Raw genomic sequence first — 21194 nt, 5'->3', positions numbered from 1 at the left:
TTTCTAGAAAAATAGGACCGGTTTAAGGTTAGTTAGCAACTGTGGCCTGTTGGAAACAATCCTGGGTTCAGATTTGGGAGCTAGCTACTCTTCCTAAGAAGATCAAACCTATCCATTCTTAAGGAAATCAGCCCTGAGTGCTCACTGGTAGAACAGATCCTGAAGCTGAGGCTCCAATACTTTGGCCACCTCATGAGAAGAGAAGACTCCCTGGAAAAGACCCTGATTTTGGGAAAGATGGAGGGCACAAGGAGAAGGGGACGACAGAGGACAGAGACTGGATAGTGTTGTTGAAGCTACCAGCATGAGTTTGACCAAACCGCGGGAGGCAGTGGAAGACAGGAGTGCCTGGCGTGCTCTGGTCCATGGAGTCACGAAGAGGCGGACACGACTAAACGACTAAACAACAACATCCTCTTCTTGGCTTGTTTATGCACTTATTCAAAGTGAGAGCAAACAGGTTGCCTGCACAAGCATACAGCTCGTGCAAGTTAAGATTTATCAAGGTTTGTGGCTTACTGTCTTGGGCGAACACTCCTTGTGTTTTACTATAAGGAACAAGGGAATAAAGACAGGTTATTGATTTCCTTATTCCTTCTAGAAGGCGGCCGTGAAGGTTGCAGTGAGCAACTCTTCCTTCACAAAACAAGGAGACAGAGATCCAAGAAGAATGGTTAGCTGTAATTGCCTCTGGGCACAGTAGCCGCTATTAAGAAAATGAAGCAGCCTTTACAGACCATTTGGCAATACCGCTTTGAGAACTAACCTGGTCATGATGTACATTTGATTTCCCACTGCCAAGGTGGAGGGCAGAAAATAAGAACAATGCTCAGAGGTGCTCCAGAAAATGTGTATGTCTGCTTATGGATGGTTAGAGCAGAACCCACGTTTAGGATTAACTGATGGCGCTCAGCTCTAGAAGCGTTATGTGTAGTTCAACCGCAGCATGTATCACCAAAAAATCCATTCATACTGGAGGGGCATCAAATACAACTGAGGCATAAGCAAAATGCTACTGATCAATATTTGAGAGGTCTGTGGAAAATCAGAGTCATGTAGTGCATTTCAATCCAAAATTCATACACAAGGTTTTATTTAAAGCAAAACAGAAACCCAACACCCAAAACTTCACTCTCACAATCTGCCCAATGTGAACCCGCAATGGACTTTTGGTCAAAAAGCTTAGCCATGAAGCAGCAAACTCCTTGCACAAATGGGCAAGGTGTCCAGGTTTTTTTGGTGTAGCATTTATTGCTCTGCAAGTGCATTAACTCGCGGAAACGTTACGGCTTAAGCAAAGGAACTCCTGATATGTGTCTCTGAAGCAGCAAGACTACAACTACACACGAGTGGGTGCAAAGACAAAGGAAGTGGAAAAATACTGTTGTAAGAAGTTTAATTTAAAAAAAGAGAAATTCAACAGTGCCTAAATCTTTATTTTTTTCATAACCTACAGTTTTAGACAGTTGTACATTTTATGACACAAAAGGAAACTTAAATTACCAATAGTTTACATGTAAGCTTGATTCCAGTCTTAAATGGAAGAAGAACAAAAAACAAACACCCTCAGGGGGAAAAAGGCCTCCATTTTACACCTCCTGTTTTGTGACTTGGCAGCTGCTGCCCTCGCCAGGTGTGTCTTCCGATTGTCTGCTGCTATCAGTGTAACAGGCTACACAATACCTAAGGGCTGCAGCAAGCTGAAAGAGATACAGAGGCTGGTGCAGAGCCCTACAGTCAGTGGTTGTTCATGATACACTGCATCACACTCACAAGTAAGGGCATCCCATTGCCCACTGGTTATGTGTGTTCAGCTAAGAGGCAGCAAACAAAAAAACAAAAAAAAAGGGGGGGGGAGCAAAAAATTAATAAAAATAAATGAGCCTGACAAGTTTGTTTTTGTGTGTGACAGTATGTAAAATTGAGGTGGGGCAGCTGGGTGGAAAATTATTGTACTTTTTTTCCTCCTCCAGAAGCAAAAAATTCTACATTTCTCGAACAAACAGCCTCAGGAAAAGCTGTCTTTATACACGAGCACCAAAGCAATCCTACAAATTGGGATTGGTGGTTGGGTAGGGAAGGAGTCCCATTGTAACGGGCCCGGCCTGATCATTCTAACCAGAATCTCAGCTTTCGGGGGAGGTTTTAAAATTTCAAAAAATAAAATAAAATAAAAATTAGCAGAACTCAATAGCTGTATGTAAAACACTCTGTGGGATATGAACTTCTGTTCCAGCAGCCCCATACAGTCTGACTAGGAAAGTATTAAAGTGATTGGAGAAGTTATTTGGCATGACACTTTTTGCTTCTTATTTATTTATTGTTTATAAAGCTATTGCAGTAAAGTTTTAAACTCTTTTACACAGACTGTTATTTGTGTGAGAATTACAGTGTATTATCCTAGCACAAGTGGCAGCCGAATGCATGAGAACAGGAACAATCCACCTGCTGGTCTGCATATATTCAGTCGGCTGTAATGATTAGCTCCACACACTCGCTGCAGCCACTTCCCACTTCATCTGCAGCTGTTTCCTTCATGCTTTCAACAGGCAAACAAAGGAATCTTATCATTGGCCCAAACCATACCCCAATCTAGCTGCCGTTCCCCCACTGCTCATTGGGTAAGGGATAAACATTAAAACCCAACAACAGTCCCAGTTTGTTGATTTTGAATTCCCAAAGTGTGCCTTTTCAGGAAGGAACAAACAGATCCCAGCTTGCTTATTTTAAATTCTGCAGTGCAAAAAGCAGGCTGGTTTTTTTATTTTTTATTCTTTTAAGAGGACAATTAAAATAGCAGCAACCTATGTCAAGAATTCAACTGCCCTATGTGTTTTATGAGGAAACAAATCCCAAGATATGTACTTGCTAATATTTTGGCCTTAAGAGTGGTTGAGTAAACGCTGGGGCTGTGTAATTGTGGCAATGTCATTTCTTTCCAATTCCGGTTCTTTGAAAAAATAATAATCGCAGCTTATAAGTCAGAGTTGAAAATTACATTGCATAACCATGTTTCATACTGGTCAAAATACACACTTCCAGAGAGTTTTTAAAATGTCAGGGCTTTTAAGACAGACTTTCTCCAATTCCCTTTTGCAGTGAAGAGGCAGAATCAGCTCAGCACACCAGAATAAAGTAAAAGAAACAAGGAAAAAAACAAATTAAAGTAATATTCAAACCACAACATTTAGTTTATCTACATCCAGCTCAACAGCAACATTTATAATATATCAATAATTTTTATCAGTTTTTTAATGGTACCTTTTTATATGTTCTGATTATTTACACCTGTACAAGCAAAAGCACACACTTCCAAGTGCACATATTTAATACAGTATTGACTATTTCCATTTACAGATTTTCAACATTTTGAAAAAGATCAACTGCTTAAGATCTTTTAAGGTATATTACAAAAAACTGCCGCTACTTCCTGTACTACAGTGTGTTTACCCAGTAAGACCAGTGACAATACATACATACTGTAACTGAGTAATTCTGTATATGCCACCCACACTAACCCATGAGAGGGTCAGACTTCAGTAACTATAAGCTGTCTTATACAAAAGTTAAGGCAAAGTCATTTTCAAGTTTAAATAAAATTCAAGTCTTTAAATATTGGATGGAAATAATTCTTTTAAAAAATCAGTTGTTTAAATAAACCTCCTTTTTTGTGTGGAATAAACTATTCAGCAGGAAAACATTTTCATCCGAACCATCTGCTGCTTAAACACTCAAAGAAAAACTTTAGGCATTTAAAAACAAAAATAATTTATAGTCAACTTTATTAGAAACTCATTAATTTAGTGCATCCTTGTCCTTCAGAAAGCATGCCACTTCTAAAAGTAAGTAAGTGTGACAAAGCTCACTCCAGACAGAAACAGGGACCTCTTCCTTTACCATACATGCACACGCAAAAAAAGAGAGAGAACTCCATTATCCCATGGACTGAAAAATAATAATTAAATCCATATGCCAATGTATGCAGGTATAGAAAGGTGTCAGCACTTAGGCCGATTAAGATATGAACTCTTTCAAAGAGCACTTTGAACATAGATTTAAAAACCTACACAGAGCACAGGGGTAAACCAGTAAGGACAGTAGTGACTCAAAATGAATTTATTCCGGCTTTTTTTTGGGAGGGGGGAATTGAGATCATCCTCACAAGAGTGCTATTGTGCTATCTTGTGAAAAACAGCCATTAGCAGGCACCTGCCATTTTGCAAGGGCTTATGTACTTTATTATTATTATTATTATTGTTTATTCACAATGTGCTTTGTTTTTCTCTTTTCCTGAAATTCAAGAAACCATTTTATTCTGGATTGAGAAGCTGGTTACTTGCTTGCAAGTCCATCAAAACAAAACCTTTTAGAGAAGGTGATCTTTATCAGGTTCACATTTCGTCAAGGGGGGGAAAAATGGTTGAAATTTAAAACATCAGAATTGTATGTATTTCAAAACCTTAAAAGTCTAATTTATTTGATGTGCTACAGCAGCCAAAATTTTTAAAAAGAAAAAAACAACCGAACATCAAACTTGTCTTACTGCTTATAAAACACCTGCTTTTCTTTGCACTCAAAATATTTGCTGCTGTTACTAGTCTTCTGGAGTATTTTTTTTAAAGATACGTATACTTACAGACCAGTTATTTAAAAACTACAGCAGCATTATTCTGCTTAATAGATTAGGAAAATAACTCATTAGATAGAGCTTGTATTCACACAGCCACATGGAGGCTTAATAAAAAAAATTGATCTCCCCCCCACCCCCGGATGAATACGTCTTCCCTTTAGGGAAAAGAAAAGGATTTTAGGCATCACCTCCGGTTCAGCACCAACCTAAATGTAAGGTTTAGATTAATTAAACCCTGACAGAGTAGACCATTTGCTCAAGGGGAATTTGGTGGGGGGTGGGGTGGAGAGCAAGAGAATTGGAGGAACAATCTGATTTACAAAGAAACAAAAAAACAATTACCTTGCAGGCATTTCATATACATAATACGCACTGCAAGCTCCTAACCAGCAACTCATTCTTTGTACTCTGAGTGGCAACATGGGTTTACTTCATGGTGAGAACTTTTAAAACCTCCTCCTAAGCACTAGTTTCACTGAGGAGATTTGGGAGGGGTGCTCTGTTCTTTCGTCAGACGTTTCCCAACGGCTGGAGGTGGGGACTTGCGCCCTGACGGCTGTCTCCTCTGGTCTTTGGGCTGTCCTGGATTGGACTTCACAGGAGGGGGTTCTTTGCTTCTCTCTAGTGTTTCTGTGGGTTTCCTTTCATCTTTCCCACAGGTGACAGTGTTTGGCTTCTGTTCTTTTGGGGGCTGCACGGGTGACGGGTCCTTGGTTGTCCTCTGACAGATCTCTGCGTAACTAGGTTTTCGCAACTCCTGCGTGATCAAAAGCACAGGACAGAGCTATACCACAACAGCGACATTTATTTGGGGCAGCAAAGGTAAGACCGATCAAGGGGAATGGTGCAGCTACAAAAGTGTGTCTCAATCACGCTCCAAGATTTGGGAAGGAAGCCGTGCTTAGAATTTTCATTTTACCAACAAGAGCTGCCATTTAAGAACTTGGGAAAGCATGTTTGTCTCAATGGGAGTTGGAACAGCTCGAGTGGTTGACGCATAAGGGGCAAGCAGAGTGACATAGTATAGATGCACATGCAGACTTTGGGACAACTGCTTGGGAGAACTGGGCAGGTGGGGAAGAACACACAGGAGAGCTGAAAAGGCATGGATGACACGAGACAGAAACTGTGGATTCCTGATTCCTAGCACGCAACAACTTTCAAATCCAACATTTAGGCTGGGTGTTCAGACATCTGGCAACAATTATTCTGTTCCATTTATCTATTTGGCATAAAGAACGGGCATTTTTCTTTTCATCATGATTCAGTTTATTGTGTCATTCTCCTTTTGCTGTTTCATGTTTTCTTAATTTTATTCATTTCCATTTAAGCCGTTGGCCATTTATTATGATTTTAAAATTTTGCCCATCAGCAGCCTTGGAGCTCCCAATTTCTCAGGACAGGAGTAAGTGTCTTAAACAAATTAGGTAAGACCTGTAGTGCAACAAACGTGTGTCCGCAATGATTAGAAAGGGAGCTCACTAAGCAGTATTGTGGCTGCTGAGGGCATGGCATATTTTGGGGCACTTCAACTGATCACAGAAGTTCTCACCACCTGGTGGCCGTGAGAGCCATCAAGTAATGCCAAGTAAGTAGGTAACACCAGGAAAGCAGAGCAGATTTCTAGCTCTCCTTTTCTCCACCCACCTCCCCTCAACTTCTTTGTTCTCAGGAAGCCAAGTCACTTGGAATTTTCTTGATTTTTTTATTGCAGTAAATAACTCCTCTATCATTTAATAGCTGAGGACAGAAGGCGCTAATTAAACAGAGAATGCCTTAATGAATGTCAAATGCACTTACTGCTACAGCAGCCCCATTGACTTGTACTGATTTGCAAGCGGTAGTGAGTACAGAAGAAAGTCTTTCAATATTTGGGGTCTCTCTCTGCTGCTTGTCCATGACTTTGGAGTCACTGCAAAGTAGTACAAAGCAACATGTGAACGTAATGAACAACTTTGCATTCAGCACACTAAAGTCAACATGCAGAAGCCTCTATTCCTGTCTTTTGCTGTAGGGAACCAATGATCATTCGCTCCTCCCACTTTGGAGGCATGCAAATGATGCTTTTTCTCCTCTTTGAGAGTCAGGCTTAAAGTTAGTGTTTGAGCATGCAAAATTAAAAGTAAATTCTAGACTACTGCTGTGGGTCACGCATGGGGTGTTATTGAACTGAATTTTTCAAGAGCTATTCACACAGTGTCACACCTAACCTTTTGATGATGGAAAATGCAAACTGTTGATTCAGAGCAGTATATTTAAAGCCATGTATAATTAAGTCCTTACTCAGGAGGCTGGGATGGGGAAGGAGACCTTTCAAACGTCCCGGGTAGAGGAGAAGAAACTGGCAACAAAGGCTCTCGAGGAACTCCTGATGGAATAGTGTTTGTACTAGTAGTCGCGCTGAGGTTCTGAAGAAAACAAATTTCGGGTCATTTCAAATGCATTTCAACTCAAGGCAACATACACTCAAAGCCTTTATAGAAGAAGACTTGCAAAAAAGATTCCAACAGAGACCAAGAAACAGTTAAGCATTTCAGTGTAGTATAGTATCGTATCAAAATATTTTTATTTCCAGAGTATCGATAGATATCTTTTCAAAAAGAGAGCAAGAGCATCAAGTGTGTGGGAATGATTCATGTTCTTATGTCGCTGCATTGTTTTATATTTTCTGGATGCCCCATGATCATATTATAAAGCAGCTGTGTTCTATGTTATAAATCAAGCACTGCTAGGAGTGGTTCCTTTTTTGTTTTCCAATGTATTCCTTACCAATAAAAAAATTGGTGTGGCGTGAGCAAATATTTATTCTGAAAGTGTGGCCCAGAGAAAGAAGTTGGAGAACCACTAGAGCAATAGCTCCAGAGATTTCAAAAGAAGTTAAGGAATTTGGATGGGTTTGGATGCAGAACGCTGCCTGTGCGAACAAGCGCCCTCTAAATCTGGCCTTCCTCCAACCCTCCAATCCCAGCGCAGATTTGGAGAGGGTGCGGATGCAAGCAGGAGGGAGAAGGGAGGAAAGTTGTGTGGCATGAGCATAAATGCTTGCGCTGGCAGAACAAGTTGGTTGGATGCTGGCCTTTATTTTGTACGCTGATTTCATCTGTGCCACACCACACCACACTCGGCATGACCCCTAACCCTCAGCAGTGGTTTTAAGGGATTAGTGAGAATGCTTTATTCAGCAGGCAGGACTCTGCACAGGGCTGCTGTGGTTAAGAGCGGTAGTCTCGTAATCTGGGGAACCGGGTTCGAGTCTCCGCTCCTCCACATGCAGCTGCTGGGTGACCTTGGGCCAGTCACACGTCTCTGAAGTCTCTCAGCCCCACTCACCTCACAGAGTGTTTGTTGTGGGGGAGGAAGGGAAAGGAGAATGTTAGCTGCTTTGAGACTCCTTGAAGGGAGTGAAAGGTGGGATATCAAATCCAAACTCTTCTTCTTCTTCTGCTTGCACACAAGCATTTTATTCCAAGCAGGAATATCGAATAAACTGCAGCGCTTGGTAGTGGCTAAAGCTGAGTAGACCAGCACAAGCCATTGTGTATACCAAGAGGAATTCAATTCTCTGAGTGTGGATCCTTATGCAGGCAGAATGAACAAGAGGGAGCAGAGACTGAGGGAACTCCAAGGTTTACAGTGGAGGGAGGGAAGGGTTCAGGGTTTCAAAATATCTGGGGTGTGTGTGTTATGGAACAGAGCATGCTGTAAGAGGGCATGACTGGCTGGCACCACAAACAGGAAAATCCCACACTGCTACTTTTTTGTGCTAGGTGTCATTTCTGCAACAAGTGAAAAGGTCTCATGTTCATGCCATCTCTCACTAGAGGTCCGAGAGAACCTTTGACCAAACACTCTGGAGAGCTCCTTGTCAGTGATGATAGTACTGTACTTTAATTCTGCATGTATGTTTGTGTAGTTGGCTTTTCTGCTTCTAAACCGTTCAGAAGTCTATTCAGGTATTAAAACTAAGGCAAGATTGACTATGTTATTAAGTAGAAGGTGGCACCTTTACAGTTGGTTGTTATGAGCTTTGCATCTGGGCAAGGACAACCATATATTGAAACAGCACCCTTTTCCTTCCAGATTTTCTTTGATCATCAATAAGAGGGTGCTGCAACAATAAAACTGCTGGCAGATTTGCAAAGCTAAGCAGAGTCCAGTGTGGTTTCAAATTGGATGGGGGACCATGTGTTGAGATTCCTGTATTGCAGGGAGGTGGACTAGCTGACCCTCAGGGTCCCTTCCAACTCTACGTATCTATGATACTAAGCATTCTGTGTCACTGCCAAGTCCATCTGGCCACTGATACGAACCTCTTTGGACCAGTTCCACAAGCAGATGTAGGTTTGTTTAAGAAATCTGTCTGTTACTCAGCTACATCAGTTTACTGAAATCCAATTTAAAAAGCCAGCCCCCTTCAGATGAATTTGCAACCTAGCATTAACTCTTTTCTGACAAATGTTTCACAAGTGTCGCAGATCGATTCACAGCACAAGTCAGGCTTCCCAAAGTAGAAAAAAGGCAATTGCTAGGGGGAGGATGCCTTCATTTGCAGATCCCCTGCCCAGTTCAGCTGCATACTCACTCTTTCTTTCGATGTTCCTCCTACTATCACATTTGATAGTCTGTTTTCAAACAAGTCTTCAGTCTTTAGATTCCCAGCAGCTCCAGGCAATGGAGGGAAACTGGACAGTCCCAATTCAAAACTTGGGGATGGAGGCTTTGGTGGTGGTGGAGACTGCGTTTGTCCTCTCTGCAAGAGAGAAAAGTGCCGGGTAAGAAATGTTAGGCTTCACTGAAAGACTATGAACTTTTAAAAACATCTTAACATTAGTCATCTACTTGTGCTTTTTTAACAACAAAAACTATTGCCACACCTGCTATATGCATCTATGTCCCAATATTCTCCAAAGACTTCTTAAACAAACAAAAGTAAGTCATACAGATTATCATTTCTATCCACAAAAATGAAAGGAGTTCTTTGTGAACCATCTGTATAGTTTTAAAAACCATTTTAAGGGACTAAAATACATGAAGACATAGACCCAGGCCAGGATCCAGATGACCACATGTGAACTACTCATGTTCAAGCACTTGTGAAATATGAGGTGTGTAAGGGACGCGGGTGGCGCTGTGGGTTAAACCACAGAGCCTAGGACTTGCCGATCAGAAGGTCGGGGGTTCGAATCCCCACGACGGGGTGAGCTCCCATTGCTCTGTCCCTGCTCCTGCTAACCTAGCAGTTCGAAAGCACGTCAAAGTGCAAGTAGATAAATAGGTACCACTCCGGTGGGAAGGTAAACGGCATTTCTCTGCGCTGTTCTGGTTCGCCAGAAGCGGCTTAGTCATGCTGGCCACATGACCCGCAAACTGTACACCGGCTCCCTCAGCCAATAAAGCGAGATGAGCGCCGCAACCCCAGAGTCAGTCACGACTGGACCTAATTGTCAGGTGTCCCTTTACCTTTACCTAAAGGGACATGTCAGCTATGCACATGGAAACATGTTTCCACAGAGACCAAATTCACTTGATCATGGCCCCAGTTGGTTTGCTACAGGCAAATTGAAAATGATGGCAGACTTATCGGGAGGACCTGCAAGTCTCATACTTCATTTAAAAGGCTGTTTGTACCATTGCACACGTGGAGAAAGTTTTAAAGGAAGCTGGCCATCAACCAGATGCAGTCATTGGGGGAGGAACTACACAGAAAGGGGGGGGGGCACATCTCAATGCACAAAACACAAAACACCCCTCGCGGTGTAAAAGATGCCACCACAAAAGAGGAGGAAAATGGCTTGGAATTGTGGAGAGAAAGAACTGGGAGGGGAAAAGCAACCAAGAGGAGACAAGGGTTGGGGAAAATGGGGATCAAAGAGGATCTGCATGACCTTAACTTCACAAAGAAGCAGATCTAATATCCATTTTGTTATGGGGATTTTCTCCTTCCAATGAAAGCAGACTAGTCTCTGGCTGGGAAGAGAAATAGTGGACGGGTGGGTGAGGATCATTTTAGCCAAGCCTGCTTTTCAGTAACCCTGATAAAAAAAATGACTCTGCTCCAGTCTTGGTATTCACCTCACGACCCTCAGGAGCTACTGACTGTATTTTATTCTTTAGTAATTATATCATGTCAATCATTTCACGTATTACTATGTCATTCATGATATTTGCAGCCATAACAAACTCACCGTAAACTTGTCTTCTCTCTTCTTTCGATAGCCATACGAGTTTTTCCTGGAAGCAGAAAAATCAATGTAATGAGAAACTTTTGCTCTATGCATCGCTGGTAAGAAGCTCACTACATGACCTTGGGTCCAGACACTTATCTCTTGGCCTATCAACCTCACAGAGTTGCTGGGAGGATATGATCTTTTGGGAGGGAGGTGGAATAATGTTGTATGTCACCTTAATTCCCCGGCTGCATCAATGTAACGTCCTCCACGTCAGATTATTTAATTAACCCTGCCTATTCATAAAAGCAAGGGGATGCTAAGTAGGTAAAGGTAATGCAAGCAATTAGTTTTCCCAGCATGCTTTCTAACTGGCAGATTCTGGTTTTGGAATGGAATTCCAGTACTTGTGGTGTGCTGCAAGCTTGAGTCTTTGTAACCTTCACCTGAATATTATTTATTTATATAATTCCTAAAATTTCTACACCACTTGATTGTAAAAAAACAATAAGCTCAAAGCGGTTTACAAACAGATAAAACAAGAAGGTTGAGAAAAAATTCACAGCCATTACTTTGAAATATGCAAAGTTAAAAATACTAAAACAGATTAAAGTTACCTCAACTTTCTAAGCATCTAGTTGGCTTGTTTAAACAATAATGTTTCTAGCAGGCGCAAAAAAGAGTACAGTGAAGGCGCCTGCTTGATCTCAAGTGGTAGGGAGTTCCAAAGTACAGGTGCTGCCATTATTCTCTGGCTAGAACTTTAAAGCATAGGAAGCTGATAGAAGTCATTCACCTGCATAGCAGTCTTGTTCTTCAGAGAATAAAATCAAATCCTGACACACATTAAATAACCTGCATTTCAACTATTAAGCTGCAAAGATTGCATTACCGCTTCATTTTCCAATTTTTGTCAATGAAAAATATGTTGATAAATAATACATTCTGGGATAATGGCAGTTAGCTTTTTTCGGTTTGCTTTTATCTGAAAGTTGCCTGGGGAGCCCCATCAGGGAAAAAGGAGGGAATATAAACAAACTAACAAATTCCCCACCACTATTTTTTCCCATGTCTTTCGGTGCTTTTGTCTCAAATGATTAAGGGCTGACTATGCCACAGCCAAGTACATGGTGATCTTGCTCCTGTTTTTTGTAAAAAAGAAGAAGTTTTTATTCAAGATTTCCTTGTGTTACAAAACAAACATATAAACAAGGAAAAGTACAAATAACGTCCCCATTTTTTATTCATAGTGTCTTTTTCACAGTTCGTTTACATTTGGTATGAGACACTATGGTCGTGGACATCATGCAGTTGCTTTCGTTCTCTTGCATAATGTTAGCGCTCCTTGTTCAAGGCAAGCTGCATTGTTCTACTATCCATACCATGGCTTGGTACCTGTATAAATATCTACAGCACTAGGAATTTGGGGTTTCTTGCAAGTTTACAGGAGACCTAAATCCTTTGTAAGCAATTGTCTCACAATTCTCTTATGTTTTCTAAGTAACAAATAAAGGCAATGAACATAAGGCTGATTAGTAATAGATTTTTATAAAGGACAAAAAAGACTGAAGTGCTGAGTTCTGCTCAGGGTTCCAGCCACTCCATTTCTCTCTGCAGTTTTGGTATTACAAATGGTAGCAACAAATGACTGCGTTCATAGAATAAGAGTCTGCAGTGTCAAATAAGAACTAGCACAGTAACACCAGGCACAAAGGCTAGACTGTAAGACAGTAGCTTGACAACAGATACCTACAAAGGCTTATGAAATCTATCAATCTGCTCTTAGCACTCAGATGACGGGTTAGGGGAAGAATGACAAAAAATCAATTATCTGTGCATGTGTACGTGTAATATCTCATAGATTTGCAGTAAAATAAAAAGGTGTCCAGAGCACTACTATTGGAAACAAAGAAGAGGAAAAGTTGAAAACCACCACATATCAATGCTAATGAAGTGCAAGGTCCAATAAGCATTTACATTGCAATGATGGCACACACAGAAAGCCATGCCTATTCAGACCATTCAAGCAGCACAGAAATAAATTTCGGGCAAGGAATTGGGCTTCCTAAAAAACATCTCTTACAAAAACACCACCCCCACCCCTCACATTTCCAGTTTCACAACTCTGGCAGAGAAAGCTCTGTTGAAGGCTTAGAAACCAAAAGGAATGTTTGGCAGATTATTAAGATGTCTTTTGTGCCCTCCAGTTCTTCCTTGGCTGATCTTCCTTACTGAGTTTAAAATTCTTGTCCCTAGCCCGGGCAATATCAACTGACCCCCACCAAATAAAGTATTTGTGTTCCTGAAAAGACCAGATGCAGCCAGCTTGCGGTCTTCATTCTGAACACAATTTCTCCCTGTCAAATCACAGAGCACCAAGCAACAAAGGTTCTAGGATCCCAGGGCAAGGTCTGAAGGCCAATGAGATTACCACCTTGGTAGAACTAAGCAGGTCTCAGCCTAACCAGTACCTGCATGGGAGTCACATGAGCAGTGTCTTGGACTCCATAACCGAAGGCAGCCAGGATAAATAAGTAAGCTAAATTGCAACTTCCAAATTGTAAATAGTTATAACACAACTAAAGCAACAGAAATATGTTATTAGATTGAATATGGTTTGCCATATTTTGATATGGACCCTAGTTTAACACCAGAACACTTTCCCAACCAGATGTTTCTTTTTTTAATTCGGTACTTCTTCACTTCGACTTGTCACCATGTTAATGCCTCTTTCTACAAGCAATTATTTCCCTCTCTTGGACTCATTGCCCTAGAAGCATTCCAAACTGTTGCAGTCCTCTTTATGTAGCCATCAGAAATCTTCCCACTCACTTCAGTCTGCCAATTTTTTGTGTCAATACAGATTCTAATCTTTTTGTTAGTAAGCATCTTCTCAGTTCTTGCACGCCCGTTTTCTTAGACGCACCTCATCTGTGGAATTTCTTTCCCAGCCTCTCATTTATACAAAAACCCTTTTAAAAAATGCTTTTAAAAGTTATTTTCTTTTCTCTTTCCCCGCAATTCAATCTCCCTCCTCACCTGGGGTTTCATCTTCCACTTTTCATTACTCCCACATGGTGGAAACACATGATTTAATGGAGCTCTGAGCAGCACTTAGTCAACAAAAGTGCTTAATAAATGTTCCAGTACTCACCTTCCTCTACCTAAGTTTGGGGATGAGTCTAAAGTAGCAGGCTCTACTCGCCCACTGCCCACTTCACGCTTGGTATAACTTGTCGTACTTTGCATCCGTGTCCTGTTTTGCCCTGGTTGCCTTGTTTGCGGGCTTCTGACACCGTTGATTAAGCGGTCAGCAGAAAAATTGAATATTGTAGGGCTCTCTAAAAGTCCTGGCCCTCTGTCTGCACTGGGTATTGTATGCCGTAGATGTGATTTGCTGGGATTTCTGGGGGAGAAACAAAAGACATAATTTAAACCATCGTGCAAAATCTGCAGACAACTTCCAGAACCACGCTGAAGAACTTTCTAAAGGCTATTCCTTTTATAGCATAAGGCAAATGTTTACTGAATACATAAATTGTTCAGGCTGTGGCGGGAATCCACCCAACACTCATGGGAAAATGTGGCGTGATCTTTTAGAGCAATCAAAGGAAACTTTATTACATAACATAACAAAGGTCTGTAATTTTATCAGGACAAGTTGTAACATCTGTCTTCTTCTCAAAATCTATCTTCTACAAAGAAGATACATTTACTTCTACAAAGTCTATTTATATGGAAAGGCCTGGTGCTTCTTCTTCTTTTTTATAATTTTTATTGAATGGTTTTATGTTACAAAAAACAATACAGCCATACTACCACTAAATATAATTAAGAAATAAAAATTACATACATCGATATTTAGTTTGTTATTTGTTATTTACCGTCTTATTTCCTCCCAAACATTGCATACAACAACACACATATGTGCAGACACCCACACCCGCACAGAAAATGACAACAATGAAAGTAAATATTTTTTCCCTTTTATCTTCCAAAATCTGTTCTTCAACTTTGACTTCCTGTCAAGTCCCTTTGCATATGTTTTATCTTACATTTGAATGAACACAAAACAATAAACCTTTCTATATAATTTTTCTAATACATTCTGAAAACATAATAAATCCTTAATTGTTGTCCAGAAAGGCCTGGTGCTTCTGTAGAGGCAATGGCTTCCATCATGAGAATGTGCGCTCCGCCCACCTTAACCAAGACGGAGATCTTGGCATCAATCTTAACTGTGGTTAACTCTCTGTCTGGTTAGCCTGAACCAGTGGATAAGATGGGAGGGTGGAATTTACTCTGGGGTAGAGGTACAGTGGTACCTCGGGTTACAGACGCTTCAGGTTACAGACTCCGCTAACCCAGAAATAGTACCTTGGGTTAAGAACTTTGCTTCAGGATGAGAAGAGAAATCGTGCTCCGGCGGCGCGGCAGCAGCAGGAGGCCCCATTAACTAAAGTGTCTCAGGTTAAGAACAGTCTCAGGTTAAGAACGGACCTCTGGAACGAATTAAGTTCTTAACCCAAGGTACCACTATATGTGATTTTATGGTCCGTTCTCATCTTTTAACCACAGTCAAGAGAGAGTGGTCATTCTATACGTACCTGCCCTTGGGGATATTAAATAGCTTGCAGCTCCAGCACTGACTCTATTCTCCTCCCAGCCATCATCCCCTCTCCTCCCACTGCTTCACATACATATAGTTCAGTTCTTCTGGCTCTAGAAGCCAACAATGTCTCTTTTAGAAGAAGCCTGTCTCATCACATTGAGATCTGTGACCACAGCACTTCATGAAGACACAAAGCCTGCAATTCTTGTAAAATTATTATTCCTCCTAGCAGCATAGATTTCCATTTGGGGAGGTCACGTAGGCCACTTCCCTTAATCAATTGTTCAAACTGCTACTGTAACATAAACATAACCCAGGGTTGTAATTAAGGTCTGGGTTTTTTAAAAAATAAAAAACCAATTACAGTGGTACCTCGGGTTACAAACACCTCGGGTTACAGACTCTGCTAACCCGGAAGTAGTACCTCAGGTTAAGAACTTTACCTCAGGATGAGAACAGAAATTGTGCGCAGGTGGCGTGGTAGGCCCCATTAGCTAAAGTGGTGCCTCAGGTTAAGAACAGTTTCAGGTTAAGAACGGACCTCCAGAACGAATTAAGTTTGTAACCAGAGGCACCACTGGAATGGTTCTTTATACAATTATAAAGTGAGGACAGGCCATAGTATTCAAGAGAAGTGAACATCCCAAAGTGATACATACAAATGCCATTCCAATAATTCCCACGACAGATATAACTTAACAGAGCAAAAGATGAAAACTTATTTCCAGAACTTGCCTGCTTCTAGGTGTATACTGCCTGAGTGAAGTCAGTGGAGAAGTAGTAGGCTTGAAAGTAGGAGATGTAAAACCATTGATAAATCCAGTATTTGGAAACGGTGTTACCTATGGAACAGAAGTACTGCAAGTTACACAGCTGTAGATTTAAGAGACTCTCAAGAGTTCTTGAAATGACCTCACAGGACTGGTTTTTACATTAAGATCAGCACTTGCTGGCCCAGGTGTATAGCCCAGCCAGACCAGGATCCAGTCCTCACAGTGGTGAAGCAGGGAAGCTAGTTAATTTATTTAGTATGCCATTCTTCCTCAGAAGATCACAGGGTGGTTTGCAACATAAAAATACAAAATGAGAACACAAAATACTAAATAGAACAAAAGCAAATCAATAATCACCCTGCCAAACACACATTTAAATGGTCTGGTTATGGAGTAATGTTTTTGCCTGGCACCTAAAGATATGTAATGAAGGCACCAGGTGAGGAGAACATCCTACAGATGGGGAGCCACCACAGAAAAGGCCCGCTCTTGTGTTGCCATCCTCTGGACCTCTTATGGACCTCGCATGAAAAAAGGGCCTCAGGTGATGATTGCAAGGTCCAGGTTTACGGTCCCTGACATAATTGTGGCCCTGAGCTGTTTAAGGCTTCATAGGTCAAAACCAGCACTAAATGTTTTTACATAAAAAAACATTTAGTGTCTGCAGAAAGTTAGCATGTAAGGGAGAGGCTGAGGTCAAAACCTCTTAAGCACTGCACGTAGTTTGGAAGTCTGAAATGCAAGGACGATTCTGCCATGCAATTTTACTTAATATGTAGCTTGAGCGTAACACCTGGTCTTAAGATTATGAGGATAAATAGTCAAGTCCTTAGTTCCTATCATCACTTCAATTTACACTGAAGGGGATTTAACAGAATTAAAAACATTCAAGAGGCCTTCTATCTCATTGTCTTTAGCTACTCCGACTTGCTGCTACAAAATAATCTAAAAATGAGGAACATGGTGTAATGCTAATATATGGGTTGAGAAGTAAGAGTATGTAAAACAGATTCAGGAAGTACACCAGTTATTATGGAGCTATAAACTGAATCTAGTATGCCCCGATTATATTCAAGACTAAGTAACAGCATGAACATTTAAAAAGCAACAAAGGAATGATTCTGAAGTGCTTACCAGTGATGGATCAAGATAGCTATGTGTTGTTGACCACGTCTGTGGGGCAATTAAGCTGTACAGTGGAAACTGCTGTTGGGGGCTGTATACTGGAGGTATGTAAAATGATGTTGTATAACGCTGTGTGTAGATGTTCATGTCCAGAGGTCTGTATCCATTCTTTGGCAAAAATGTGTTTATAGCTATAGCCTTTGCTTTTATTCTTGCCTAAAAGACAGAAGAGCATGATCTTAGAAGAATCAGCCTAAGAGAAAGACGACCACTCTCAGAAGTATTTCAGTGAACACTAAAAACAAAACGTATTTACCTTAATTGGTTTTCCTTGGAAGGTTTTCACTTCTTCTCTAAGGTATCTATAAGCCTTTAAGAGTGAAAAGTATGTTTGTGTGAAAGGCAGCAGATATAGCAAGTTAACAAGAAAAAGTATATCATTATGCACACACAGATATTAACTCAAACAATATCAGTTCTTCCCTATTTAAGAATACATGGGTCCAATTCAGGTTTATACTGGATTACAGACAGGTCCTCAGCATATGGTCAGAGGCATTATCAGGTTTCATTTTAACCCTGCTTGGCAATAATCATATGTGGTACTAAAATCACAGTAAAGATGGGAGCAGGAAGCTACTTACTCCATTTCAAAAATTCCACTCTAGGGTCTAAACCAGCTTTTGAGAGCAGCCCAGACAAGAAAGGCACAATTAAGACTTATCGTAATCACAACAGCAGTTGGCTGAATCACTCCTTTTAGTAGGATTTAAAATTTCCAAGAAGTACATGTATTCTAGACTTAATTATGGAAACCATGACTAGACAACAATGAATTTCTCTGAATTATGAAGGCTGCTGTTCTGTGCAACTATATGATGTCTTCCTGCCATTTCTTACATGAACATTGTATTATGGACCAACTTTGTTTGTGGAGGTCTGTTCACACCACCTCAGTCAAGAGTGTCACAGTAATTAATCTCCAAAACCGATAATTGACACAAACTAAATATGTGCAACAAAAAAGTGAGAGCTTACCTGCTGTGCATCTGCTTCAGACTCAAATGTAATAAACCAGTTGTCATTATAGGCAAACTCACAGTTGATGAACCTAGGCAAGTTATCTCCCTTGAAGAGTGCTTCGACCTCCTAAGGAAAGATTGGTGGGAAAGAGGGTTCACTGACAAGTACAACAGAAGGTTCATTTAGGACCAAGCAAGTAAAGGCCTCATTAGAACTGATGGCAAAAAATATCACTGACTATCCTTAATTTCAACAAGAAAGGGCTATGGAGCAGGGTACTGACACTGTCCCGTCATTCCAGGGACCCGATTTCTTTTCAACTATGCAAAGGCTGCCACCTAAAGGTTTGATGTTGGTGCCTAAACAATTTCAGGGTGGCACCTGACTAAGTCACACCTATCACTAATTTAAAGTCCATTGATTTCAATTGGGTCTATTCCAGTACAGTTCAGATACTACTCACTGAACTGTAAATACAAAGACATACCGTGTTAACCTTCAATTAACAGATTAACAGCAGATACACCCTTATTGACGTTCCTAAGTCAAACTTTATGACTCAGGAAATTTTTCCTGTTAATATCACTCTGCATGAACACCAATATTACTTTTTTGATTTCTTAAAACATCTCTTTCTCTTCAAAGAGCATTTACTCAACCTCCTTGATCTCTTGTGCTGTCAATGAGCTAGTTAGAACACCTCACTCAAAATGTTGCCGATTGCTCTACATTTATTGATTTGGAATCTGTCTTCCAGGAGCAGCCTTAACTTTATGGTGGAAGCATGTAGAGAGGCACTCACTGTCTAAAAGGCTCCAGAAACCTCTTTCTGACAAGGTATAAATGGCATCTCAGCGGCAATTCAATATTTTCTTTTAAACAGGTATTTAGTTATTGGTTGAGTGTGGGATTGTTTTCCTTGTACGCTTTATAAAATTGTGAGTGATATCATGAATGCACAATTATATGGAAGTAAATCTTACTTGGAAAATATTATATGGAAGAAAAGCTTACTTGGCCACAAGTGATCGCCAAGAGAGAGAATCACAATTAAAGCTGTAGCCACCTAGCACCATGGCAAAGGTATAGGGTGGGTGGGATTTTTTTAAAGCATGTTGCAAATTGTTTGACTGCTGTATACGGAACTTACTTCAATTGGAGTAGATTCAGGTACTTCACGTAAAATCACAATGCAGCGATTCTGGTTTGGCCTGACTTTTTCACCCTTCTCGTCCACTTGGACTAAAGGCAATGCTAGGGGAAGACACATACAACACAGTTACTTTGAATTCAACCAGTTAAGCAAGGCTTTGTTTTGCACACACTGCAGTTTTGTAGGACTAGAGTAAGATCTGTTACCTTATTCATCTCCTGTTTGTAAACAAATGTGTACAAACGTGGAACATGCCTGTCAAGTCTCCCAAGCAAACAACTTACTTTAGGAAAGATCCTGGAGTGTTCACCACACCTCTTAGTGAAGCCTTTCAGAGGGGGGAACCCACTCCTACCAGTCTTATTCTGTTAGAAAGTCCACCTTGTATTGCCCTTTTCCCCACTTTGAAATGAAAGAGTGTACATTCCAATACTACTCTTTGGTACTACACTAAACAAATCATCAGGAGTGACAATCAAGCGCTTCACTTATCAGATTCCAAACTGCCTCACACCAGTGGTAATTACCTTCAAATACTTTAGCCACGATACAAAAAATTTATGTTTGACAGGTTTAATTAGTAAACTGCTAAATAAAAATTGCAAATGGTGTGCTGGAGCAGAAACCTGTTAGGTATCTTTTGAAACCAACCTTGGAGAACTTCCACTTAGAAAAGTCTGTAGTGGCTGACGCTAAACAAGCTACATACTGAATATACGTTTAACTGCAACAATGCAGAAAGCCTCAGCAGTATCATTAGGATACCCAAGTCGAGCAGTTTGACAGAGGGGCATTCTCCAATAAATCTATTGTATAAAACAGAAGATTAAATGGCAGGTCTCTCGCTGCAAGCATGAATTTACTGCTAAGACAGGTTTATTGTCATTTAAGTACAGTTTTCTAAATGTTGCACTTACCCGCTGGCTTCAACCCTCCCCCAATGCTATGCACCTCACAGAACAAAAACTCACTATTCATCTTCAAGTAAAAAATAGGTGCTTTGTCAATTACTTACATCGCAGCACTTCAACAATCAAATCCATATCAGTACTCAGCTTCTTGACGTGATCAAGGTTTGCTACTGTCATTATTGGCACATACTGATCACTGTCCATCTGAGATATAAGGTACATGTCACTGGCAAGATTCTCTCTGTTGAAGGAAAGCAGAGTCTTCATTATAAAACTCCTTTCTTTATCTTTACACAAGCGAAAATGTTGCATTTGACTTTCTTATCGATCAACATCTACGTACAGTGGACGCTCAGAGTTGCGAACATGATCTGTGCGGAAAGCACATTCGCAACCTGCAGCGTCTGCGCACCTGCGGGTTGCAATTTGGCGCTTCTGCGCATGCACAAAGCACGATTTAGCGCTTCTGCACATGCGCCAAAACCCAGAAGTAACCCATTCCGGTACTTCCGGGTTCGGCGCGGTGCACAACCTGAAATTGCGCAACCCGAAGCGTCTGTAACCCGAGGTATGACTGTATTAAGGAACTGTCATGTATTTGCTTAAAATTCCCTTTGCTGCTAGAGTGAAGGAAACAGCTACCTATGAAACTATCTTAGCTTTGTTGCCTGGGTGGAGAGAGAGAGAGAGAGAGAGAGAGAGAGAGAGAGAGAGAGAGAGAGAGAGAAGCAGGGATTTTCAACTTAAGGTGTACCATACTGGATGCAGCCCACCTGCCAGGTACTTTTAAAACTATGTTT

At 40.8% G+C, this 21194-nt stretch overlaps 1 protein-coding gene across 1 annotated transcript in view; it reads right to left on the bottom strand.

Annotated features, from left to right (window-relative positions):
- Positions 1 to 1415: 1415 nt before the first annotated feature.
- The window catches only part of LARP4B (La ribonucleoprotein 4B), a 59381-nt gene continuing 39602 nt past the window's right edge, over positions 1416 to 21194 (bottom strand). The window contains exons 6-17 of the mRNA XM_081163615.1: positions 20499 to 20635; positions 19481 to 19584; positions 18346 to 18456; positions 17624 to 17677; positions 17317 to 17523; positions 16145 to 16251; positions 13952 to 14203; positions 10816 to 10861; positions 9213 to 9380; positions 6914 to 7038; positions 6431 to 6542; positions 1416 to 5387 (exon numbers count right to left, since the gene is read on the bottom strand). Coding sequence (XP_081019741.1) covers positions 5103 to 5387; positions 6431 to 6542; positions 6914 to 7038; positions 9213 to 9380; positions 10816 to 10861; positions 13952 to 14203; positions 16145 to 16251; positions 17317 to 17523; positions 17624 to 17677; positions 18346 to 18456; positions 19481 to 19584; positions 20499 to 20635 — 1708 coding nt within the window. The 3' untranslated portion in view covers positions 1416 to 5102. The remainder of the gene's footprint in view (positions 5388 to 6430; positions 6543 to 6913; positions 7039 to 9212; positions 9381 to 10815; positions 10862 to 13951; positions 14204 to 16144; positions 16252 to 17316; positions 17524 to 17623; positions 17678 to 18345; positions 18457 to 19480; positions 19585 to 20498; positions 20636 to 21194) is intronic.

The sequence above is a fragment of the Podarcis bocagei genome (genome assembly GCF_964188305.1).
Source record: "Podarcis bocagei genome assembly, chromosome: 12".
NCBI classification, from domain to species: Eukaryota; Metazoa; Chordata; class Lepidosauria; order Squamata; family Lacertidae; genus Podarcis; species Podarcis bocagei.
This window is presented reverse-complemented; position numbering and strand designations above follow the sequence as displayed.